The 25,221-nt window shown below is 57.3% G+C and overlaps 2 protein-coding genes and 2 long non-coding RNA genes across 5 annotated transcripts; 2 read left to right on the top strand and 2 right to left on the bottom strand.

The window, feature by feature from the left end:
- Nucleotides 1–692: 692 nt before the first annotated feature.
- PIK3R2 (phosphoinositide-3-kinase regulatory subunit 2) lies at nucleotides 693–12,973 on the top strand. The gene is made up of 16 exons (XM_040629023.1): nucleotides 693–804; nucleotides 2,637–3,380; nucleotides 6,104–6,196; nucleotides 6,567–6,617; nucleotides 6,699–6,830; nucleotides 6,915–7,125; nucleotides 7,662–7,747; nucleotides 7,897–8,005; nucleotides 8,093–8,191; nucleotides 8,353–8,533; nucleotides 8,626–8,751; nucleotides 9,770–9,912; nucleotides 10,140–10,316; nucleotides 11,059–11,130; nucleotides 11,308–11,478; nucleotides 11,825–12,973. Exons 2-16 carry the CDS (start codon nucleotides 3,059–3,061, stop codon nucleotides 12,030–12,032), a joined length of 2,181 nt encoding a protein of 726 aa, XP_040484957.1. The 5' UTR covers nucleotides 693–804; nucleotides 2,637–3,058; the 3' UTR covers nucleotides 12,033–12,973.
- On the bottom strand, nucleotides 5,341–7,007 carry LOC121102518. Its single transcript, XR_005834587.1, has 3 exons — nucleotides 6,891–7,007; nucleotides 6,241–6,354; nucleotides 5,341–5,714 (listed from the first exon to the last, which is right to left on the bottom strand). It is a non-coding gene; the product is annotated as an uncharacterized LOC121102518 (long non-coding RNA).
- Nucleotides 8,704–12,479, bottom strand: LOC103674946. Of its 2 annotated transcripts, XR_571750.2 has the most exons (6): nucleotides 12,387–12,479; nucleotides 11,564–11,747; nucleotides 10,672–10,876; nucleotides 9,281–9,465; nucleotides 8,943–9,055; nucleotides 8,704–8,842 (listed from the first exon to the last, which is right to left on the bottom strand). It is a non-coding gene; the product is annotated as an uncharacterized LOC103674946 (long non-coding RNA). The 2 variants fall into 2 exon arrangements; XR_005834586.1 differs by lacking the exons at nucleotides 8,704–8,842; nucleotides 8,943–9,055; nucleotides 9,281–9,465 and adding an exon at nucleotides 10,147–10,287.
- A 2,910-nt stretch (nucleotides 12,974–15,883) lies between the features above and the next one.
- IFI30 (IFI30 lysosomal thiol reductase) lies at nucleotides 15,884–19,511 on the top strand. The gene is made up of 7 exons (XM_040629022.1): nucleotides 15,884–16,066; nucleotides 17,291–17,473; nucleotides 17,561–17,635; nucleotides 17,877–17,969; nucleotides 18,752–18,904; nucleotides 19,081–19,134; nucleotides 19,227–19,511. Exons 1-7 carry the CDS (start codon nucleotides 15,941–15,943, stop codon nucleotides 19,287–19,289), a joined length of 747 nt encoding a protein of 248 aa, XP_040484956.1. The 5' UTR covers nucleotides 15,884–15,940; the 3' UTR covers nucleotides 19,290–19,511.
- The last annotated feature ends 5,710 nt before the right edge of the window (nucleotides 19,512–25,221 follow it).

Below are 25,221 nucleotides of genomic sequence, written 5' to 3'. Positions count from 1 at the left end.
TAGGGATAGTACCAGAAACCTTTGGCCACTCCCCCGCTTCCGAGTGTCCTCGGGTATTTCCGGAAACAATCGTCCGCATCTGGGTCCTTGTTGGGCGTGTTCTCCTGCAGTTCGTTCAGCTGTTTCCGGACGCTCTAGGCTGCCATGGAAACGCTTTCAATCCCGGCCTATTCCGCTTTCCTGAAAAGCTCAGCTTTCTGTAGCGAGTTCCTTTCCCACCCCAACGTCTCCTCTTCCCTGAGCTCGGGGCCTCACTTGCCCTCTGGAGTCATCCATTCTTGGCAATTTCTGGAAGCTGATGGTCAGCCTCTGGGTCTAAATTTCCAGGGCCTCTATCTGAGTCCAAGCACACTCGGTTCTTTCCAAAACTCTCCGCAGTCCGGAGGCTCAGCCCCTGTTCCATCAGTCCAGCTGGAAGGCGCTCGGCGACTTCCGGAATCGCTCGGGCATCTCAAAGCCCCGCTGAGCCCAGGTAAAGGCTTAGCTGACCCGATTGCGCTCGGCTGTTTCCGGAAATGATCGACGATCTCGTGGCATCCTCTACCCGCCAGTCCCGCGGGAGTATGTTCGGCTCTTTCCGCAAATACTCGGCTGTCCCGAGGCTCCGCCTCCGCCTCGCTGCGCCCGCCCGGCCCGAATGCGCTCGGCCATTTCCGCCGGGGGCGGGCCCGGGTGTTCGGAACCGCGGCGGTGGTGGCGGAGGCGGGGATCCCGCGGCTGCGGCGACGGCGGCCGCGGTGGAGCCACGGGACGGGCTCAGCTCGGTGTGACGGCGGCCTCGGCGGCGGTGGCGGCCGCGACCAGGTAAGTCCAGGCCGGCCGGTGTGGCGGGCTGGGCTGGCGTGCGCTCAAATGCGGGGCTCTTAAGCAGAATGTGGGGCCGCGGTGGAAGTCAGAACGCGAGCGCCGAGCTGCATCGCGCCCCGCGGGAACTGGGGGCCTCAGGGAACGGGAGGGAGGCCTCGGGCTCGACCTGGCAGCGATGCTGCCTGCCCGGGACTGTGGGAGAGGAATGGGGTGCCCCCAGGCCGAGATAAGAGGCTGGTGCTGCGGTCCCGAATGGAAAGAGGCCCTGCCTGGAGTGGGGCGTCGAGCAGTAATGAGGGGCACCCAGGCATTGTGTGGGACATAGTGGGATGCAGGAGGGTCGGGGGTCGACTCCACTTCCGTTCCCCGGGCTAAGCTGCTGGGTCCACGCAGGCCCGAATGCGCGTCTGAATACGCATGAGCGCGCGCGGGCCCTGCGTCCAGCCGCCGAGCCCCAGGCCAGGCCTGACCCCTCCACCCCGCCTCTTGGATTCGGGGAGCGCTGGCTCCCGGGCGCACACACCGGGGCGTGTGCAAACCTGTGCATGCTGGAGCGCGGAGGCGGGCAGGCAAGCGGATCCAGGCGGTTTCCTGGATGGCCCCTTGCTGGGCCTCAGTTTCCCCACCTGTAGAATGGGAGTAAGGGGGCCAGAAGCGGGTAAGTTTGGGCGCCCCGGAGTGTGGAGCCTCTGCTCCCTGCTCCGACACCCTCTGGGGCTCTCGTGGTCGGGGGGATAAAGCCCCGACCCTCTGTCTGGTACTCGAGGACAAGCGTGGTCGGACACTCTGGTACTCGAGGACAAGCGTGGTCGCTGCTCGGTGGCTTTCATAGAGCCACCCCGAACTCTTGGCAAGCAACTTCCCGCTGTCAAGCCCTAGCACGTACTACCCTCTACCCAGTGCTGTCTCCTGTCCTCTGTGAAGACCCGCCCTCTAGAAAAGAACGCCTTCCCCCACTGCCCAGTCTCAGGAGAACTGAACCTGCAGGGTTGAGATGGGGAATGCTATCTGTGGTGGGCTGTTTCCCCAAGACTTGGGGCTCCTGGGGCTTGAGCATCGCCCTGCATCCAGCAGCCTCCTCCCTTGGCAGCTGTGATGCCCATTCACACTCTCCTGGCTCCATGTCTGCCTTGGGGCCAAGGTCCCCTTCGTCTCCCATGACCCCCCTCGTGTTTTGAGATCCTACTCCAGGCCCCTCATTTAGCCAAGCCCGGATACCGTCCCCCCACTTCATTTCTCCCCTGCAGAGACCTTGAACTCACTTCTTATTCCTTTGCCTGTGCTGGGGCCTCTGCCTAGACCTGCTTTCCTACCTCTTTGCTTCCTTACTGCCTCCTTCTGTGCTTAGCTGGCGGGCCCCTCCTTGGGGCTCCCACAGTACCCTGAGCATTCCCCATCACACTCCACCCACTGTGGGTACAACCATCTAGCCATGTGGCTGCTGCCTCCTGCAGTCTGTTCTGGGCCTTGAGGTTGGGTGGATCTCGGTTTATGAGTCCTGGCTTCCTGGCCCACTGAGTGGTCCAACAAAGACCTCCCTGCTCTGAGCCTCAGTTTCTCCATCTCTAATGAAAGGGCAATGAAGAGCTTGTTTACTGAGCATGCATTATGCCTGGGGCAGGTTCTTGGAAGCTCTGCTCCCAGTGACTCCAAGGGAGGGCTGTTGTTACACCCATTTTACAGCTGGGGAAACAAGCCTGGAAAGGGGCTGGGACTGGCCCAAGGTTACCTAGTGAGTCAGGGGATTCCGACCCCATGTATGGGCCCATCTCTGGTGGGGGTGGGAGGAGCCCAACCTGGCTGATGCCACCCTGCCCATCTCCCCTTAGGTCGGCGTCCTGGCCAAGCATGGTGACAGCCTGTGCCCTCGGCCCCCTCGTCTGGCGCAGCCGGAAGAGCCGCCAGCCTCGGGCGCCGATGGCCCCCCATGTGAGGGAGTGAGCAGCCTGGCCCTGCCCTACGGATTGAGGGGGGACGCAGCGGCTGAGTGACCTGAGACCACGCTGCCGACCCCCTCCCACCAGTTGACGAATGGTGGACCGAGCAATGAGTGACCCATGTCAGGGTCATGGAATAATGGTGGAAAGCAAGGTGTGAGTGACCCCCGTGGTCACCTGTAACTTCTCAGTAGAAATAGTGGTCTCAGTGCCCCAGGCCGACTCAGCGGACCCTCCCGGCCCTTGCCCCAGCTAATGGGGCCACTGGGGCCCCGAGCAGCAGCTTGACCGTCCAGACCCCACCCTGCCCAGCCATGGCCGGTGCTGAGGGCTTCCAGTACCGTGCACTGTACCCATTCCGCCGGGAGCGGCCAGAGGACCTGGAGCTGCTGCCGGGCGACGTGCTGGTGGTGAGCCGGGCAGCCCTGCAGGTGCTGGGCGTGGCTGAGGGCAACGAGCGCTGCCCACAGAGCGTGGGCTGGATGCCTGGCCTCAATGAGCGCACGCGGCAACGAGGCGACTTCCCCGGCACCTACGTCGAGTTCCTGGGTCCTGTAGCCCTGGCCCGGCCTGGCCCTCGTCCACGTGGCCCCCGCCCACTGCCCGCCAGGCCCCGGGATGGGCCCCCTGAGCCAGGTGAGCAGCAGGCAGGGGCCCTGGCAGGGACGGGGTCCCCTCAGATCGTCAGTTTCCTCTTCTTTCTAGTGAGGCAATGGCACGTCTTCCAGGGGAGGAGGAACAAGCCCATTTGGTCAGTCGACAAGCGTTGACTGCACTGCTGTCAAGGGCTGGGCTCAATTCATGGCACTGGGAACACAGTGGTGGACATAGGCCTGGCCCTGCCCTTGTGGGGCTCCTGGTTCAAGAAGTGACAAGAATGTGATTAGGTAATGAAACATGCTGTGAGGAAGGAGCCTCACACGGGGAGAGCTGGGGGTGAAGGGCTGCAGGCAGCAAGCACGGCAAAGGCAGAGGCCGTGAGGTAGGAATGTAATGGCAGGTTTGGGGAACAGCCAGTGTAGTCGACTGGGAAGGGAAGGGCAACAGCTATGCCTCAGGGACTCTGTGGGATTGATTTTGATGACAATGGAGAGTGTTCAGTAGGATTCAGAGGTTCAGTTTAGCTTCATCCCTCAGTTTGCAGATAGGGTCCCTTGAGAAACCCCCTTTGTTATCTGGTTTCCAAAATGAAGGGAGCCACGAAGCCAAAAGAGGATGGGATGATCCCTTGAGGCCATGCAGCACACTGGGGTATGAGGACCTCACATCCCTCCCCAAAGAGCCTTGGCCATCTACACTTCCGAGGAATGTGCTAGGAGTGATGAATTGAGGACACTGAGGGTGTGTGGAAATTGCTGTATGCTGGGCAGAGTGCATGGGTTCCAGCCAGGGAAACTGAGGCTCAGCTTTTGGGGAGGAGGCTAAGTGCCAAGTGCCTGGTAGTCTGTACCAACCTACACAGCAACCCAGGGAGGCCCCGCGCACAGATGGGGAGACCGAGGGGCAAAGGGGTCAAACCTCTCACTCAAGGTCCATCCCCCAGTGAAGGCCAAGGCCCTGGGAAGTGCCATGGTCCCGACCTTTGGCCTGCCTGGTTTTGCACAAGAGGGACACTGGTGCCCCAAGAGGGTCACTCCAGGGCGCCACAGCATGGGGCCGGATGGGAGGCACCCAGGCTAGGGTTTGCAGCATCTGGTGCCTCCAGGGCCGGGGCCTACGTCCCGCCTCAGCCTGGAGGAGCAGGAGGCGGCCCCATCCGGGCTCCCAGCCAAAATCTGCCTCTCCCCCCTGGTAACAGCCGCCTCCCTCCTCTGCCTGGCCTCGGTCCAGCCTCTACACACATGCCCACTCCTGGAGGCTGCCCGGCCCCGCCCTCTAAATCTTCCAGGGCTGTGTGACAGCGACTGGGGCCAGCCCTCCCCGGGCCTCAGTTTCCTCGTCTGGCAACTAGAAGGATTGGTCCTTTGCACGTTCAGGTCCTGCCCCTCTGGGGTCCTAGGACCACCCAGCAACATGCTGTGGCTGCCTGGGTTTCTTCCTTTCAACCCCACACCAGGTGCCAAACGTCGGTGTCACCTGGGCGCCCGTTGCTCCCTCTCTCAGCCTTGGTTCCCGATCCATAAAGTGGGGGTGACACGTATTCTGAGGAGACTTCCCTCCCCATTTTGCAAGCTCGTCACAGGCAGATTTCAGAACTGTGCCTTCCTCCGCCCCATCACCCACCTCTTTTCCCCTTGTTCTCTCTCTCTCCGTTTTTTTTTTTTTTTTTTCTTTAGTGTTTTTGACTTAGCTGGGCCTTTCTCCAGCTTGAGGCACCACCTGGCCCATCACTCAGGGAGGCCCCGCAGGCCTGGGCTTGCCCCTGCTGTATGCCAGGGCGTCCCTGCTGAGGCCCAGAGCCGCACCAAATGGTGGCCGTGCAGGCAGAGCGCGCCTGCACACAAAGGGCCCAGTGGAGCGAGGAACGCAGGGCCAGGAAGGCCCCTGGTGCCCGCTGGGGGGGTGGGGGGGGGCATACTTTTTTTTTTTTTTTTAAACAAAACAACTTAGAGAATGGAGGAAGGTCCTTGGAATGAGGTGTTCTGACCCGCAGAGGGATTTTTGTCCTTTTATTCTTTTCAGCCACTTTGTTGTTCCCGCTAAGGAGGGAGAGAGGACACGTAAGCCAGTTTCTTACTTGAGGACACCGAGGCGCAGAGGGGGTGGGTCCCGTGCCCCAGGTGGCACCGCAAGCCATGGTAGTGCCCTGAACCTGCTCTCATGAACTCCCACAAGCTCGGGGGCCTCAAGCAAGTTTACTTCCCCGCTGTTCTGGAGGCCCGAAGTCCAAAATCGGGGGCCGCGCTCCCTCTGGAGGTTCTAGGAGTGGATGGTTCTTGGCTTCTTCCAGCTTCTAGTACCTCCAGGTGTTCCTCGGTTTGTGGCCGCATCACCCCAATCTCTGCCTCTGTCCTCACATGGCCTTCTCGTCTATAAAGACACCAGTCATTGGCTTGAGAGCCCTAAATCTAAGATCTTGTCTTAGAATTCTTTAATTATATCTACATAGTAAGGTCACAGTCACAGGTATCAGAGATTAAGATGTGGACATATCATTTTGAGGGACACTAATCAACCCACTATACCTGGTCTCTGAAGTTGTGTAAACTGATATTTTAACCCAGAAAATCGTTTACCAGCAACTCAGCTCTCCCAGCCCCTCCAGCCAGGTTTTGGCTTCCCTAGGATGGTGGTACAGATGCCAGGCACTTGCCTAGACCAGACCCTACCTGGAGCTCCCCAAGCTGAGGGCCAGTAGGCAAAGAAAGGGGCTGGGGTCCTTCCAGGGACCCCACCAACATGCTGTCCCGTTCTGCCAGGCCTCACACTCCCCGACCTGCCAGAGCAGTTCTCCCCACCTGATGTGGCTCCCCCCATCCTGGTGAAGCTGGTGGAGGCCATTGAGCGGACAGGTGAGCCTCAGCCCACCTAAAACCCCTGTATGCTGCTTGCTTACCTCTGCTGATGGGCAACTCATCCCCTCATGGGGCTGCCAGACTCAACTGGGCATGGAAAGAAGCTGAGCTTGGATGCTCTGGGCCTCCGTGTTGAGTTGTGGCAGTAGTGACTCCTAGGGTGTGGATGGGAATGTGGTCACCAGACCTGCCATTGCATGTACTGTGCCCTCTGGCACTGTCTCTCCCTTCCCTCTCCCCCCCACCCCCAATTATCTCTGGGAGGATGAGTAGCCATCCCAGGCCCCACAAGGGATCCAGGAAGCATTTGAGAGCTGGGCTTGCCACCTGGGGTAGAGCTGATCCACCCCTTCCCCTTTCTCCCCAGGGCTAGACAGCGAATCCCTCTACAGGCCTGAGCTGCCAGCCCCGCGCACAGGTGAGGGGAAGCTTCGATGGACAGGGGTGGGGGGACAGCTGGCCCGGACATCACGGCCAACATGTTCCCCTGCACCTGCAGACTGGTCCCTGAGCGACGTGGAGCAGTGGGATGCCGCAGCCCTGACAGACGGCGTCAAGGGCTTCCTGCTGGCGCTGCCCGCACCCCTCGTGACGCCCGAGGCCGCGGCCGAGGCGCGCCGGGCCCTGCGGGGTGAGCCTGGCGGGAAGCGCGGGTGGGGACGGGGCCGGGCGGGCGCCGGCCCCGGCTCACCCTGTCCTGGCCGTCTGTCCGCAGAGGCCGCGGGGCCGGTGGGGCCGGCGCTGGAGCCCCCGACGCTGCCACTGCACCGCGCGCTCACGCTGCGCTTCTTGCTCCAGCACCTGGGCCGGCTGGCCCGGCGCGCCCCCGCTCCGGGTCCCGCCGTGCGAGCCCTGGGCGCCACCTTCGGGCCGCTGCTGCTGCGCGCGCCGCCTCCCTCGCCGCCGCCAGGGGGCGCGCCCGACGGGTGAGCGGCCGGAGGGGGCGGGGCCCCGGCCTGAGGAGCAAGGGGGCGGGGCTGAGCCGGAGCTGAAAGGGGTGGGGCTTTAAATGGAGGAAGGGCCCGGAGTCTTGGCTCAGGCAGGAGTCCAGACCGAGTTAAAGGAGTGTGAACAGGGCCCTGGGGCTAAGAGACCAGAGCTGTTGTAAGAAGGGATAGCAATGGTGGGATCTGGGCTCCAGGGAGACCCCAACAGGCCTGAGGCGGAGTGATGGGACCTAGACCAGACAGAAGGCACGTCGGTGGTACTTGTACCTTCACTTCTGCTCCCCCGGCGCCCCCCCGCCCCGGACCCCAGGTGCCGGATTCCTATGCATTCGTTGTACGAACATTTATTGAGTGCTTGCTGCATGTACATAAACAGGAGTTGGCCCCCCACACCTGCCTGCCATTTGCCCTTCTTCCCTACACATGCTTTCCCGTACATCTGCCCCAGGCGTGCAAACCCAGTGCAGGACCCGGGGCACGTCAGGCCCTACCCACTGCACTCCCCTCCCCCCCAGGACTGAGTCCAGCCCTGACTTCCCGGTGCTGCTGGTGGAGAAGTTGCTTCAGGAACATCTGGAGGAGCAGGAGGTCGCACCCCCAGGTGACCCCCCCTCCCCACATGATCTCTTATTGTTGGGAGCCATGAGTGCTGACTCGGGGCCCTGCCGGTATCCACAAGCTCTGTTGCAGTAGGAGCCAACCACAGTATACACTTGGTACTCAATATGCATTTGTTTTCCTGTCCCCCAGCTCTGCCGCCTAAACCCCCCAAGGCAAAGCCTGCCCCTGCAGGCCTGGCCAATGGGGGGAATCCACCCTCCCTGCAGGACGCTGAGTGGTACTGGGGTGACATTTCCAGGTAGGGTTGTGGAAGGGGGCCATGTGGCGGGCAGGGCCTGAAGGGCAGGGTCTCTGGGCGGGTGCCCAATCCTGGGTGTCCCCGCAGGGAGGAGGTGAACGAGAAGCTCCGGGACACGCCTGATGGCACCTTTCTGGTCCGAGATGCATCTAGCAAGATCCAGGGGGAGTACACACTGACCCTCAGGTGGGGGCCTGTCCCTTCAGGGGTGACTGGGTGTGAGAGCTGGGAGGGAGGCCACCAGGTTAGAAGGACCGGGGGTTGCGTGGGGAGTGGGACATGTGCAGTGTCAGCCAGGATGGCTGGGGGTCCCCCTGGCTGCTGACCCCCCTCTCACCCGCCCCCAGGAAAGGCGGGAACAACAAGCTGATTAAAGTCTTCCACCGCGACGGGCACTATGGCTTCTCAGAGCCACTCACCTTCTGCTCCGTTGTGGACCTCATCACCCACTACCGCCATGAGTCGCTGGCCCAGTACAATGCCAAGCTGGACACCCGGCTCCTCTACCCCGTGTCCAAGTACCAGCAGGTCTGTGGCCGGCGTGGCAGCCAGGGAGGGCGGCGCCAGCCTCGGGCGTAAGTGTCCCGGGCAGCTTCTCTGATCATACCGGCTGTCCCCAGGACCAGATCGTCAAGGAGGACAGCGTGGAGGCGGTGGGTGCCCAGCTCAAAGTCTACCACCAGCAGTACCAGGACAAGAGCCGCGAGTATGACCAGCTCTATGAGGAGTACACCCGCACCTCCCAGGTACCACAGGCACGGAGGGGCAGTGGTGAGGCCCTGGGGGCAGACGTCTGCTTCCAGGTCACAGAGCAGCCATGTAGTGCCCAGGGCTGCCCTAAAAACAGAAACCGATGTTTTCAAAAAAACAAAAAAGAACTGATGAGAAAGCACCAGCCAGCTCCCCCTCCCCTTGGAGCAGCCGAGTCAGGACCTACGTTACGTAGGTGTCTCCCTGGGCTTCACTTTCCCCATCTGGAACTGTAATCTGGGGCTGTGGGTCTGTGTCTGCCCTTCAACCTGGTTGTTATTCAAAGTGCTAGCTGATAACCTGATGAGAGTTGACAGAGATAGAGAGTCAGGAAGTCATGGGAAAGGGCAGCGTCTTTTCAAACAGGGACGGGGAGGATGGTTTCATCACACAAGGGCTCTGTTAATAAATTGCTTTCTTAAGTCGGGATGTAGCTCTTTTAGACCAAACATCCCATCCCAGGCAGAGACTATCTCCGTCTCCCCTGTTATCCCCTAGAAATTTCTTTCTTGTCCACTTTTTTACCTGATGGATCCACTGAGGCTCTGAGTGGACAAGACAGCTGTCTGGGATTGGTTATGAACATCAGGATCTTGGAAGTGGCGTCGGGCCCGAGTCTCGGTTTCCCCGTTAATAGTTCTGACTTTGTAGGAGCCTGTTGGCAGGTTCTACGAGATGATGTGTAGAAAGTACTCCACGAAGCGTGTACCCTGAGAGGGAGCCCATGAACTGTATGTCGCAACTAGATTTGTCTTTAATTCTCAGCAGTGCTAACAGATCTGGGTGTTGGTAAGATACCCAAAAGAGGATCTAAAGGAAGAGTGGGTTTGGGAAGTGGGGTTCTGAAGGCTGAATAGGAGTTCGTTCGGTATAGTTGGAGCCAGAAGAATGATGCACCTGATAGAGGGAACAGCTTGAGCAAAGTCTTCATATCAGAGTTGGGACCTGCCTTCACCCCTCATGAGGGACCTGCAAGGAGTCTCGGCAGAAACTAAGATTCACCCCCTTCCGCAGGAACTGCAGATGAAGCGCACGGCAATTGAGGCCTTCAATGAGACCATCAAGATCTTTGAAGAGCAGGGCCAGACGCAAGAGAAGTGTAGCAAGGAATACCTGGAGCGCTTCCGACGTGAGGGTAATGAGAAAGAGATGCAGAGGTGAGTCGGCTCCTCTGCCCTGCTCTACCCCACCCTGCTCTGGCACAGCACAAGTGGGGAAAGAAAGGAAACATGGGGCATCCTGAGTTCCAGGAAAAGGAGGGGTCATTTGAAATGGGCATTGAAGGATGAGTGGGAGTTCACTAAAAAGCAATTCGGGAAATCCGCATGCACAAAGGCTTAGAGGCTGGGAGCCATCCGAGGCCTCAGAGCCGCTCCTCCCACAGGATCCTGCTGAACTCAGAGCGGCTCAAGTCTCGCATCGCTGAAATCCATGAGAGCCGCACAAAGCTGGAGCAGGAGCTGCGGGCACAGGCCTCAGACAACCGGGAGATCGACAAGCGCATGAACAGCCTCAAGCCAGATCTCATGCAGCTGCGCAAGATCCGAGACCAGTACCTCGTGTGAGTGCCTGGCCCCGTGCTCACCTGCAGGCCCCTCGGTTCGGGGACAGCTGGTGAGGCGGTCTCTGCTGGTGTCTCGCTTGTGTTTTCACCACCAGGTGGCCCCACCTTGCCCCTGAGACCCCTCACCTGTCCACGAGCCCCCTCCCTCTCAGCCAGGCCCCTCCTGGCCCCCTCAGCAGGGCTCCCTGGGAGTTGGCCTCAGCCTCCTAGTTGTCTATGAAATGGGAGCACTGGTCCCATGGGGCTGGGTCATTCGGAGCCTCCCACAGGATCCACTCCGTGAGTGCCAACTGGAGGACTCCGCACGGGCTTCATCGAGAAGCTCCCTCCCACCCCTGCCTTACGTGCTTACATGCTCCTGCTGTGTGCCGGCCACTGTGCTGAGTCCCCTTTACACATGAGCTCAGTCTGTCTTCTCAGCGTTCTTCGTAAAGTTGCCCCTTAACAGCTGAGGGAAACTGAGGTACGAAACCGCTGCGCTGTGTGAAGGCACACTGCCGTGCAGCCCTCAGGCCTCAGCCTCCGGTAGTGATAAGACCTTGCTGGAATGGCGCATTCTGGGGGTTCAGTAAGAGTTCACAGACACGTAAGAATAAGTAGGGGGCGCCCTGGAAGATCCCCAGGTTCAAGCTTTCCTTGAGCAAGCCCAGGCTGACCCCTTGTGGCAGCTGGTGTCATTGCGCCGAGAACAGGCCCTAGGAGGTACCACCCCCCGAGCCCACCTTTCCTCTTCCTGCAGGTGGCTTACCCAGAAAGGCGCCCGGCAGAAGAAGATCAACGAGTGGCTGGGGATCAAAAATGAGACTGAGGAGTAAGGGAACACCTACCTGATGGGGGCCAGGGAAGGCTGCCCAGAGGAGGGGCCATTTTCAGTGGGTTTTGCAGAATGAGTAGGAGTTCCCCAGGGAGGGGAAACTTATCCAGGCGGCAGGAGAGCCTCAGAGGCTTGGGGGTGAATGACTAGGACCCCTCCCTGCTTCGCCCACAGCCAGTACGCGCTGATGGAGGATGAGGATGACCTCCCCCACCATGAGGAACGCACGTGGTATGTGGGCAAGATCAACCGAACACAGGCTGAGGAAATGCTGAGTGGCAAGCGGGATGGTACCTTCCTCATCCGGGAGAGCAGCCAGCGGGGCTGCTACGCCTGCTCTGTGGTGTGAGTGCCTGGTGGGGGCGCCAAGAGTGAGCGGAGGGCTGGGGGACCTGCACTTTCCTTCTGACTGCTCTCCTGGAGCACCTACCATGTCCTAGACTTTGGGAAAAACGGCCAGGAAGGAGGCCCCCCCCCCCAATGCCCGTCACAGGCAGAAGGGATTGTTGGGGGCCAGGGAGGAAGCTAGGCCGGCGTTCCGGCAGGAGGTGGTGGCATCTGGACCAGGTTGGGGTCCCGGAAATGGGGCAATGCGAGTCCTGGGCGGAGGTCACCTGAGGGGGAAGAGCAGGAGCCGGGAGAACCGCGCGGAAGCCCCCCTGACTGCCGGCCCCTCTGCGCGCGCCTGCAGGGTGGACGGCGACACGAAGCACTGCGTCATCTACCGCACGGCCACGGGCTTCGGCTTCGCGGAGCCCTACAACCTGTACGGGTCGCTGAAGGAGCTCGTGCTGCATTACCAGCACGCCTCACTCGTGCAGCACAACGACGCGCTCACGGTCACGCTCGCCCACCCGGTGCGCGCCCCCGGCCCCGGCCCCCCGCCCGCTGCGCGTTGACCTCCGAGCGCCGGGACCGCACGGAGCCGAGGCACTGCTGGGCCTGGAGGCTGGGGCGGCAGCCCCACCCGAGGGCTCGGTCTTTTGGGTTTTCTGTCTCTCTTCTTGATGAGTCTCTTCCTGTCTCTCTCTCTTTCTCTCCATTTCTCTTTCCGAGCCTCTCTCTCCGTCTTTCCCTGTCAATCTCTTTCCCTCCCTGTCGGTCTGTCCTTCTCTCTGGCCCTCCGTGTCTCTGGGTTGGGGGTCCTGCCTCCCCGGCCCCATACGCCCCTCTCCCGTGGTCACTGCCCTCTGGCCACCCCGAACCCTGTGCCCTGCCCCCCAGAGGCCCCCCCAGGGTCCCCGAAGACCCACCTGGCTGCACCTGCCATGTTTACAGAGGCCCCTGGGCTGTGCGGCCCGAGCCTGGGTGCCCCAATTTTTAAGCCATAGACCTGGGGTCACGGCAGGAAGGAACTTTACTTGGCCACTTCCAAGAACCACTTTGGCCAGGACATTCTGGGCTGGGCGGGACCCGCCCCACAGACCCCAACTTCCCCTCTAAACCCTGAAGTGAAACCACCACTTGGTTGTCCCCACATAGGGGCCACTGCCAAGAAGTACCCCCCAAAAAAGAAAAGAATTAAAAATAAACAGCCGAGCCGGCCCCACCCGGCAGCAGGCCTCCCAGAAATAGAGGCTGCCCCCGCTGCTGGGGCGGCGAGACGCACCACTGCCCACGGCACTTCTACTCCACGTAGAGTCAAGGCTTCTCCTCGATCATGTTGGGTTCTGATTTTATTTTTTCTTGACTGTAAAGCCCTTTTTTCTCTCCTCTTTTGGGATGAGAGCCCTGGTTTTCTACATTCCCCGCGGACCCCCCCTCCTGCCTGCCCAGCTAGGCTGGCGGCAGGTTTTGTATGGTACGTTGATACTGATACGGATATAAAACATGGAACATGTGGATGCTTTTTTTTGTTTTGTTTTTGAGATTTTATTTATGTGACAGAGCACGCCAGCGAGAGAGGGAACACAAGCAGGGGGAGTGGGAGAGGGAGAAGCAGGCTTCCCACTGAGCAGGGAGCCCAGTGCAGGGCTCGATCCCAGGACTCTGGGACCACAACACAAGCCAAAGGCAGACGCCTAATGACTGAGCCCCCCAGGCACCCCATGTGGATGCTTCTGTCGTTGGTGATGGGGCTTCTCCACGGCCACTGTGTGCTGGGGACCCCAGCATTCACAGGGTCACACAGATCTGGCCCATGGGTTTCTAATTCCAGGTAGCCAAGGAAGGCCAACAACCCGCCCCCCCCCACCCCCCCAAGGTTAGCTGCTTGTGACCAGAGAAGCTGAGATACTTGTCCAAGGTCACAGGACAGAGAGGCTCAAACCCTGAGCTCTTCCCTACAGCATGGCCTGCTCAAGACCCCCCATACTCCTGCCCAGCTTCTCACCAGTGCCTAGGCTGGCCCCCACCTGGCCCCTCAGGCTTGAGTCCCAGCACCCAGCCACCAGCCAGGCCCTTGGGAAAGTCACCCTCCCCTCTGATGTGCGGCTTCATCATTGCCCGGTGGGGTCAATAGCATGACCCCACCCATGCTGCCCAGAGAGCCCCCACCCCCATGTCCTTAATGCCCTCGGTGCCAGCCCCTCCCTGCTGACTATCCTCTGACCCCTTCTCTCCACACCTGGCCCTGACATGCAGGCCCCCAGGTCCCGGGGGAACACTGACTTGGGGCCTCATGGTGTCTTTGACCTGGACCACTCATCACCCTCCCCTCCTCAGGGTCCCTGTTTCTCAGCCCTTCTCTCCTTAGAAGGAAGACTACGCCTTCTGCCCCCTCCCCTCCCCATACAGCACCTGTCAGGGCCCAGCTTGCCTGCAGCAGCCGGGGGTGAATGAAGAAAGCTGCTCTCTGATCCATTTCTCCTCCTCTGGGCTCAGAGGGACAGGAGCTGCCTCCCTAGGCCTCAGAGCTCACGGGCCTTCCCAAGTGCTGTCCCCGCTGTGTGCCCCATCAAGAGGTGCCGCATGAGTAACCCCAGCCCAGATGCTACCTCCCCTGCAGGCTTCACCCACCGCATGGGGGAACACAGGATAAAGGTCACTTTCTAGATCCCATGACCCCAGGCCCCTGAGCCTGAAGACAGAAGATAACAGTCCACGTGGCCTCACATGGCCTCCCCAGGTGTCTGCCTTCAACCGCCAGCCATGTATCCTTGGAAAGTCACCCCCCACCCCTGACCCTCAGATTCCTCTCACCAAGTAGGGTCAATAGTTGCTTCCCCCACCCCCAAGGGGAAGTCTTTTGAGGGTCGGACAATCAAATGAGTGAGGTTACCTTTATGAATTCATCCATTAGAGCTGGTGCTTAGTAACCACTGGAAAAATTGTAGCAATTTATTATTGCTTCTGTCCTGCCCAGCATAGGGCAAGCACACCGAACTCTGCGGAGTTGGGCTGCTTAGCCTTACAGGGGCTGCACAAAGGAAATGGGGTTTGCAAAGGGTTCAAAGGGACAGGGTGGTGGCGGGATCATTGAGCCATGTGGACCCAATCCGGGGCCTGCTGCTATAGAGAGCAGGCTGGGGCTTCCCCCAGACCGGAAGAAGACACAGGAGCTGGGGAACTGGGGACTTCGCTGTAATCTGGGCCAGGTGTGGGTGTTTCCTCCTGTGGGATCAGGTCCTGTGTCACGCGAGGTATTTGAGGCCCTGCAAAGTCTGAACAGCTGGGTTATTCCCTCACCACCCTCCACGCCTTCAGGCGGGCTATTCTCTGCCTGCATTAGTGTCCTGTGTTGACACCTTTCCAGTGGTGCCCCCACCCCCACCCCGGCCTGGGGCAACTCTCCCACTGCCTCTGAGCCCTCCCTGTGGCTTTATTCCCCAAACTTCGCTCTTGCCCCATTTGACAGAAGGGATAGCTGAGGGTCTATGGCTTGAGGTGCCCAGAACGGTCCGGGGGCAAACCCGGGTCTAGGTGACTCCAGCAGGTTTGGGTCCCACTCCACCAACACCACCCCCATCCCCCCCCCTCCGCCAGCCTACCCCGTGTACACAGTATAGGTTTCGGGTAATGACTGCCCCAACCCGGGGTTCGCTCCTCCCGTGGGAGTTCCCTGCGGGCCTGGATGCCCCCCACAGCCTCGAGCTTTGGAGGGCGGAAAGAAGGAAGGCCAGCTTTCTTTTCACCCCCCACCTCAGACAGAAATGCAAGGACCAAGAGAAGTGAGGGGCCTTCCCCGCGCCGGCTTCTGCTTTCTGCCCCAGCTGTGGCGACGCCTGAGTCAGCCCCGCGCGACCACGCTTGGTGGGACTGGAGCGTCGGGGCTGGGGACCCCGAGAGAACGAGGGGGCGCCGGGGGCAGGTCCGATGGGTTGAGGATGAGGCAGCGGGAGGGGGCCCGGGCTGCGCAATCCCTGCCCGCTTTCCGACAGGGGATCAGCCGCGTAAGAGAGGGCAGGGTAGCGAGGCGAGGTGCCCAGGCTAGGAACTGGGGGGCCTGGCTCACCCCGGCCGCCCCCAGAGCGGTCCGCGGGGCGGGCCCGTGGAGACCCTCCCGTCTCTCTCTGCCTCCCTGTGTCTCCCTGTCTTGGAAGCCGCCACTTCATCTCTGCTCGCGGCGCCCTGGCCCCAGGCTCACATGACCGGGCGGCTCTGCTGGCCCGGAGGGGTCGGGGCGGGGGAGGGGGAGGGCGGCCCCACGGCCTCGTGATTGCAGGCCCAGCACCTGGCGGGAGTCAGGACCGGGGCCAGGTTGGAAGGGGACCCACACAGGCCAGTAGACACCGAGAGACGCCCGCCCCAGCCCCCGGGGGCGTGGGCACCGGGAGGCGGGTCCGGCCTGGGGGCTGGGCCACCGCCGGGTTAAAGGCGGCTCCTTCCCGGGCCGCTGCTCCCGCCTCCGCACCCTTGCCCCGCCGCGATGGCCTCGTCGCCCCTCCTGCCTTTCTTGCTGCCGCTGCTGCTGCTGCTGCTGCTGCCGAAGGTCCCCGCGGCGGCGCGGGCGTCCCCGCTGGAAACACTCCCCGAGGGGGCGGCCGCCTGCAAGGTAGGGACGGCGACGCGGCCGGAGGGCCAGCGGGGACGGGCGTCCAGGCAGCGGGTGGTGCGGGACCAGCGACTCCTCCCCTCTCCCCAGATTTTGCCGGGAAAGACCGGGGTTCGGGGTGGCGGGGGTGGACGCTGCCCCGGTCGGGACCGAAAACCCCCGGCACTGTGGCCCCGCTCCGAGTCGTTTCACTTCCCCATCTCGCGTCTGACACTCTCAGCTGTCCCCCAGCCCATCCCCGCTTGCCCCGCCCGAGGGTGCACTGAGCTCCTACGGTGTACATTCCCTACTCTGTACGGGAATGGAGTTTCCTTTCGGAGTCCAGGGGAAGCCCAGATAACTCGGCCCGTGGCACCGACCCTCTAGGTGCTGCTTACTGGGCGCCTCTCGGCCAGGGAAGAGCTCGCGTGTTTCTGGAGTGGGGCAAGCAGATGCCCCGGAGTCTGAGCCACTTGCTCATGGCTGCACAGACGCTGGCTGCCTGCCGCCCGGCAGCTGAAACCGGAAGTCAGCACATATTAGGCGCCGCCTCAGCAGTAGGGCTTGGGAGGGGTTCACCTGTGCCCCTTGAGAGGAAGAATAAATAAGGGGTCAGCCCAGGTGTAGGGCCTTGCTCATTCAGGGCCACGGCTCTGGGGATGAAGTGGCAACACATGAGCATGCATTAGTCTCCTGTGGTATGCACCTCTGAGAAGACAGGATGGAGAGCGGTGACCAGAAATGTGCATGCGTGGAGTCCTTACTGCATCCATTTCCCCTGGGCAAGGGGTTTCACCTCCACTGAAGGAAAGCAAGAGCTGTTCATAAATTAAGTGCCTGCTGTTTGCAAGTCTTTGTCACATCCGTTTTGCAGAAAAACAGATTTAAGGGGGCGCCTGGGTAGCGCAGTGGTTGGGCGTCTGCCTTCGGCTCAGGTCGTGATCCCAGCATTCTGGGTTCGAGCCCCACATCAGGCTCCTCCACTAAGAGCCTGCTTCTTCCTCTCCCACTCCCCCTGCTTGTGTTGCCTCTCTCGCTGGCTGTCTCTCTCTGTCAAATAAATAAATAAAATCTTTAAAAAAAAAAAAAACAGATTTAGGAAGATTTAGAGATGTAATAAAGCCTTAGAGTCAGGATTCCACCTGACACCATCTGAAAGGAGTGCAAGATGGAGCACCTACTGTTTGTAGCTGTAAGAGAACCAAGCAGGACTCTGATCCCTTCACTCCCCTTCCTCCCGCACAGGCTGGGGGCCTGTGCCTGCAGGTGCCCCCCAGGAAGTCACAAGCACCGCCTGTCAACGTAAGCCTCTACTACGAGGCGCTGTGCCCCGGCTGCCGGTCCTTCCTGGTCCGAGAACTCTTCCCGACCTGGCTGATGGTCCTGGAGATCCTCAATGTCACACTGGTGCCCTATGGAAATGCCCAGGTATGTTGGCACTGGGGAAACCAAGGCACTAGGCCAGGGAAGGGAGCACCTGGTGGGCCGGCCAACACTCACCTAGCTGCCTTGCAGGAACAAAATGTCAGCGGCAAGTGGGAGTTCACATGCCAGCACGGTGAGCAGGAATGCAAGCTGAACAAGGTGGAGGTGAGCAGCCCCCAGGGTCTCTGAGCAGTGGGGACACAGAAGCTGGGGCGACTGCCGTCGTAAGGAAGGTGAAAGCCAGGCTCAGAGGGGATTGGAAGCAGCTCCATCCTCCGCCTGCCCCCTCGTTGATCACATCTTCACTCCCCGCTTCATTAGTGAACACCAGTGGTCACTCCCGGAGTGGTCTAGGGGTGCTCTGGGCTCGCTTCATGCCCTTGCCTGTCCACCCCCTCTCCCACAGGCCTGCCTGTGGGACCAGCTAGACAAGAGCTTGGCCTTCCTGACCATTGTCTGCATGGAGGAAATGGATGACATGGAGAAAAATCTGAAACCGGTGAGCAACATCCCTCGCTTGGCCCCGGGTAGGGAGACACTGGTCTTCCCTGTCCCCAGACAGACCCAGGTTTAGGTCCTGATCTGACCACCACTCTCTTGTGTAGCCCCAGGAAAATGGCCTTCCCTCTGGAAGCCTCAAATCTCCAAAGGAAGGGAACAAAGATCTTTGGGGGGCATGGGTAGATCAAGGAGGGCTTCCTGGAGGAGGTGCCTCTGAGCTGGGCTCAGATGAACATGATCCTCATCTGGGGTATGGGGATGACAGGACAGGCCCGCCTACTTCTCTGGAGGATTTTGAAAAACAACTCCCAATGGAGTGACTCACTGACACCAATAGTTTATTCATTCATCAAACATCTGGACCACCCAAAAGGCTCACCCCAGGACACCCCCAGCCCTGCAGAGTCATAGTGGGGCCAGAGGAGGGCAGAGGAGGAGAGACCACTCGAAAGATTCTGGGGAAGGAACTGGAAGGGTGTTCCTGGTGGAGGGAACAGCACATACGGAAGCTCCGAGGAAAATGAGACAATGTAAGGGGTCCAGGGCTGCGGATCTGGTCTTCTGAGAGGCAGGAGCAGCCTGAGCCCCTGCCTTGGAGGCCTCCACTCATGTAAGTGTTAAGCATGTGCTATTTATGCTGTGGACCCAAACTGCGGACTCCTGTTGCCAGGGAGGAACGAGCTTGGCCCTGCAGGGGCTGGAGGAGGGACCGTTGGGGAGATAACACGGAGGAAGCTGAGGCAATGCTCCTGCTCACCAGCAACCCTTGTGCACCCCCAGTGCCTGGAGATCTATGCCCCAGAGATGTCCCCGGACACCATCATGGAGTGCGCCATGGGGGACCGCGGCCTCCAGCTCTTGCACATCAATGCCCAGCTTACAGATGCCCTGCAGCCACCCCACGAGTATGTGCCCTGGGTCGTCGTCAATGGGGTAAGAGCTCTTACAGCCCTCGGTATGGCCACCAGGCCAGCACCAGGATGGTGGGATGTGCCCTCTGGTCTGGGAGGCAGGGGCCAGACTCGAGGCCGTGTGCAGCCCCTTCTGGGCCGGGCACGGGTTGGCGGTGGCAAGGGGGACTGTATGACTTCCTGTCTTGCTTCGTGCAGAAACCCCTGAAAGATCTGAGCCAGCTCCTAAGCCTCGTCTGCCACTTGTACCAGGTAAGCCGGAAGGGGAACGGAGGGATCCGCTGGGGGGCGGGGGTGGGCAGCGGCTCCTTTCAGGACCCCCAGCTCACGGCCCTCTCCGCCAGGGTGAGAAGCCAGATGTCTGCCAACCCATGGCCAGCTCCCACAGGGAAGTCTGCTTCAAGTGACCGCTGGTGCCCCGGGAGGGAGCTGCTCGAGGAAGAGCAAGAGCGCACCCGTCCCTGTTCTTCTTCTGATCCCTGATTCTCGGCAGCTGCTGCTCGTCATCCAGACAACTTTCACACCTTCCACGAAAGCCCAGACTCAGAATCCTGCCCCAGATCAAGCATCTCACCCCACTGAGAATGGTGCTACATTGAAACACGTTTAATAAACACTTCTGGATTTTGTGATTTCATTTGATAAGTTAGCAAATCCCCCTGGACTGACATGATGCTGGGACCCCTGAGAAGTCCCCTTTCTAGGAGAGGCAGAGCCAGACAGACACTCCTTGTCTGGTGGGGAGGAGAAATGGGCCAGAGGGAGGCACCAGGGCTGGAGGAGCCCAGAGAGGGAGTGAAGGCTCTGCTTAGGGAATAGGAGCATTGGGGCTGGGGTTTTGAAGGGTGACTAGGAGTTCATGAGGCAGAAGCCATATTCAGTAAATCAACAGACAACCTTATCTACTCCCTTTTGTGGACCCCACACTGGCAATAGGAGTTGAGCCAGAAGATGGAGCAGGGGGTCTTGTCTAGGGAGTTGCAAAGAATGTGTTCACTGGTGGCGGGGGATGCATCATGGTGTTCCAGGAAAGGGGAACAGAGTGTGCAAAAGACAGGCCAGCAGCAAAATCTGGAGCTGGAATGTCAGGCTGAGACATCTGAGAACACCAGCGTGTGTTACAGGATACTTTTCAAAAAAGCAACACATCATGATTCTTAGACTGATACAGAATGATTACACACCAGAGATTTTATTTAGTTCATGGTAAATGAGGGAAACTGGTCAAATGTTCAAAGAAGGATTTGAAGAACAGGCAGATTCATAAATGAGAATCTTGAAATGATGGTGAAAATAGAAGCAAAACTGACTTACTTTTTCACAAAGCAGTGGGGGTGGGGGTGGGGTGGCACTTTTTTCACCCCTGGCTTTATTTTTTTTCCCAAATCTTAATAGATTTTATTGGGGTGGTGCAGTGGGTTAAAAGTCCAACTTAGTTTTGGCTCAGGTCGTGACCTCAGAGTTGTGAGCTCGAGCCCTGGGTCAGGCTCTGCGATCGCGGAAAGTCGGCTTGAGATTCTCACTCCCTCTCCCTTTGCCCCTCCCCACCACTCTCCCTCTCTCAAATAAATAAATAAATAAATCTCTACCCCCCCCCAAAAGGAACAGATTTTATTTAACCTGATATATATCTGATACATTATCCTTTCAACATGTAGGCAATATGAGATCCTCTTCATTCTTTGAAGAGGATTATTAACAATAAATATTAACAATAAAATTTAATAACAAGCATACCTCATGAATACATGGGAAATAGCCACTAAAACTGAGTAAAACTCCCCAAAGTGGCCCAAGCCGCCACTTTTATTTTTTTGAGATTTTTTATTTTTGTTTTTATTTTAGATTTTATTTGAGAGAGAGAGCGGTGCGCGCACCTGAGCCAGGGGAGGGGCAGAGGGAGAAGCAGACTCCCCGCTGAGCCCAATATAGGACTCAATCCCAGGACCCTGAGATCATGAACTGAGCCAAAGGCAGATGCTTAACCAATTGAGCCACCCAGGCGCCCCTTTATTTTTATTTTTAAGTAATGTCCGCACTCAACGTGGGAAATCGAACTCACACCCTGGAGATCGAGAGTCACCTGCTCCACCGACTAAGCCAGCCAGGATCCCCCTAAGCCATCACTTTATTTATTTTTTTTTAAAGATTTTATTTATTTATTTGACAGCGATAGAGACAGCCAGCGAGAGAGGGAACACAAGCAGTGGGAGTGGGAGAGGAAGAAGCAGGCTCCCAGTGGAGGAGCCTGATGTGGGGCTCGATCCCATAACGCCGGGATCACGCCCTGAGCCGAAGGCAGATGCTCAACCGCTGTGCCACCCAGGCGCCCCTAAGCCATCACTTTAAATATCATCCTCAGCTAAAGACAGAAAGAGGGGGTGCTCCCAGCTTTATTGAGGTATAATTGAGAAATCTGTATGTATTCAGGTAGACAGTGTGATGATTGGGTATGTGTATATACCCTGAAACAACTGCCACCATCCAGTTACCACTGCTATCACCTCACACAGTTACCTTGCTGTGTGTGTGCTGAGAACTCTTCGGACCTACCAGCTTAGCGACGGTCAAGCACACAATATGGTACCGTTGCCTAGAGTCACCTGCGGTACGCGAGATCCCCAGAAAGTACTCATCTTATAATAAAAGTTCGTACCCTTCGACCAACTCATTTCCCCCACGCCCCCAGCCCCTGGCAGCCAATGTTCTGTTTCTATGAGTTTGACTTTTAGATTCCACACATAAGTGAGATCACACAATATTTGTCTTTCTTTGTCTGGCTTACTCCGCTTAGCATAACGCCCTCCAGGTTCCTGTGTTGTCATCCTTAGCTGGATTTCCTTCCTTTCCGTAATGGCTGAATAATATTTGAGTTGACCTTTTTGTTCAAAGTCATCTCAAAGGAAGACCTTCCTTGGCAGGTCTCACTGGATTTGCCCTGATTTTTTTTTTTTTAATTTTATTTATCTATTTTAACAGAGATAGAGACAGCCAGCGAGAGAGGGAACACAGCAGGGGGAGCGGGAGAGGAAGAAGCAGGCTCATAGCAGAGGAGCCTGATGTGGGGCTCGATCCCATAACGCCGGGATCACGCCCTGAGCCGAAGGCAGACGCTTAACCACTGTGCCACCCAGGCGCCCCAGGATTTGCCCTGATTATTGACAGAAGGGCACAAGGCATTCAGTTTGCTTTGCCAGAAGTTCCCCTAAGGAATCTCAAGTTTGGACTTCTGAAAACCTCTATCATCCATTAACTCTAGGCAAGGAACTCCACCACCCCACCAGATTTCATCTGCAGTATCTATTCCTTCTGGAAATTTCCTTTACTCTGGACATCCCTAAAATAGCACAAGAATCTTGGTTGACCAGGACAACCTGTATGGCTGACCCTGCCGGCCAGGTACAAGCCAGTTTTCCTGTGAGGATTTTGTAAGCATCGGCTCCCGAAAGCCAAACTTAGTCTCTTGAAATTGGCTGGTCAAATCACGTATATAGAAAAACCTCTTTCGGGGGTGCATGGGTGGTTCAGTCGTTAAGTGTCTGCCTTCGGCTCAGGGTGTGATCCCAGGGTCCTGGGATCGAGCCCCGCATCGGGCTCCCTGCCCCGCTGGGAGCCTGCTTCTTCCTCTCCCACTCCTCCTGTTTGTGTTCCCTCTCTCGCTGTCTCTCTCTCTCTGTCAAATAAATAAATAAAATCTTAAAAAAAAAAAAAAAGAAAAGAAAAAGAAAAACCTCTTTCGGGTTCTGGAGGAGCCTAATTCTAACCCCTCCCCCACCCCCAGCACCTTGAGATCGAACTGGATTTTGTAACTTGATTCCAAAGAGTAGAGAAAGGGAAAAAGTGTAACTTGACAGTAGAGACACCTGGCTGGTATCACCTTAACCACGTGATCCGGGTTAGTATGACCCATGTTAAATCAGGTACATATCACATGCCCTGACATGACGCAATCAAGACACTCCATCTCGGGAGCGCCTGGGTGGCTCGGTCGGTTAAGCATCTACCTTTGGCTCAGGTTGTGATCCCAGGGTCCTGGGATCGAGTCCCACATCGGGCTCCCTGCTCAGCGGGAAGCCTGCTTCTCCCTCTCCCCTGCCTGCAGCTCCCCCTGCTTGTGTGTGCCCTCTCTCAAATAAATATATTAATTAAAAAAAAAAAAAAAGACACCCCATCTCTGTGGGACTCTTCCCAAAGACCCAGAACTCCAGTCTAACCATGAGAAAACATCACCCCAACCCAGACTGAGAGACATTCTACAAGATATCTTACAGGTACTCCTCAAAAGTGCCAAGGTCATGAACAACGAGGGAAAATGGAGAAAGTGTCACTGACCAGAGGAAAATAACTTAGTGGGATCCTGGCCAATGAACTTTTTTTTTTTTAATTTTTTTTATTTTAAGATTTTATTTATTTATTTGAGAGAGAGCGCACACAAGCGCACACAAGGGGGAGCAGCAGGCAGAGGGAGAAGGAAAAGCATGGTTCCTGCGGAGCAGGGAGCCTGATGTGGGGCTCAATCCCAGGACCCTGGGATCACGACCTGAGCCGAAGGCGGACGCTTAACCGACTGAGCCACCCAAGCGCCCCCAAATGAACATTTTAAGGAATAACTGGAATTATGACTAACACGGTACTATTCTTGCCTCAAATCAGCCAAGGCACCTCCAGGAATCTGACAAACAGAAATGTATCGCAGACAGGGAGGGCATTAACCAAACTCCCTTTAGATGAACTGATTAGGATAATTATGCCTGCAAAATCCTTCCTGGAATATAACATAATATCATACTCACATTCTATCATAGCGACAAGATCTACCCGCGCTGGAGGAGGGCATACAGGTGCATACCTGAGGGGGCAATCTTGGGGTCATCAGAATCCTGCCTCTCACACCTCCTGACGTAGAAAAATATGACCTACTCACACAGTGAGAAGACCTTTCTGAATTACAGACCAATATATGAGCAGAGAGAGTTTATGGCTTCAATTCTAAAATTTTTAGCCATTGGAGTGCCTGGCTGGCTCAGTCAGTAGAGCACGTGACTCTTAAGCGCAGGGTTGTGAGTTCGAACCCCAGGCTGGGTGTAGCGACTACTTAAAAATAAAATCTTAAAAAAATAAATCAATCAACAGGACCACAGATTACTACGAAACAATATTTGGTTACTTATTGTTTTTTATTTTATTTATTTAAGAGAGAGAAAGAGAGAGAGCTCGAGCAGGGGGAGGGGCAGAGGGAGAGGGAGAAGCAGACTCCCGGCTGAGCGCGGAGCTCCGTCCCAGAACCCCTGGGATCATGACCTGAGCAGAAGTCAGACTCTTAATCGACCGAGCCACCCAGGTGCCCCTACTTGGTTACTTATTTAACCAAAGTGACAGTAAAAGATTTTAAAGACAAAAACAGTAAGTTCTACATGAGGGGGGGGAGAAGCCTTAGCTTTTTCAATATCGAGGAGACTCAGTTTTCCTAAGTAGTCAAAGAGCTCCGAGCAACCACATTTTGGTAAAACACAGAATCTTTGTTTTCCACGTGAATCAGTCAACAGGTAAAGAGAAGCCTCTTACCAGAATCCAAGATAACATCGTTCTTTTAACAGAGAAAGCAGATCAAACTCTAGTTTGCATAGTTACACTACTGATATTGAGGCTCATTGTTAAAACCCTTGTAATGAATCCATGTGATTTTCACCAGCTTGCCCACACAAGATCAAAGTTTCTCTCTCTTTCTTCCTCTCCAACTTTCTCTATCTACTTTGATTTTGGTCCTTTGTTTTCCTCATTTTTATTTTGGGTTTTTTTGTTTTGTTTTGTTTTGTTTTTTGTTTTTTAAGATTTTATTTATTTGACAGAGAGAGACACAGAGAGAGAGGGAACACAAGCAGAGGGAGAAGCAGACTCCCCACTGAGCAGGGAGCCCGATGAGGGGCTCGATCCCAGGATGCTGGGATCATGACCTGAGCCGAAGGCAGACGCTTAATGACTGAGCCAGACGCTTAATGACTGAGCCACCCAGGCGCCCCCCTCATTCTTATTTTGAACCAACCTTTAAATACCCTTAAGCTAGGACAAAATTACCCTCCTTCACCCCTCATACCTCATGCATCTCCTACCAACACATCCTATTTCCCTTGCATATTTTATATAAGAGTTTTTTCCTGTACCCTGATTTTTTTTTTCTTTTTTTAGGATTTTATTTAGGGTGCGTTGGTGGCTCAGTTGGTTAAGTGTCTGCCTTCAGCTCAGGTCATGATCCAGGGGTCCTGGGTTCGAGCCTCATGTCTCCCTGGTCAGTGGGGAGTCTGCTTCTCCCTCTCCCTCTGCTCCTCCCCACCCCCACTA

The sequence above is a fragment of the Ursus maritimus genome, unplaced genomic scaffold, assembly GCF_017311325.1.
Source record: "Ursus maritimus isolate PB19 unplaced genomic scaffold, ASM1731132v1 scaffold_14, whole genome shotgun sequence".
Taxonomy (NCBI): Eukaryota; Metazoa; Chordata; class Mammalia; order Carnivora; family Ursidae; genus Ursus; species Ursus maritimus.
The sequence above is the reverse complement of the archived record's forward strand: the minus strand, read 5'-3'. Positions and strand labels throughout refer to the sequence as shown.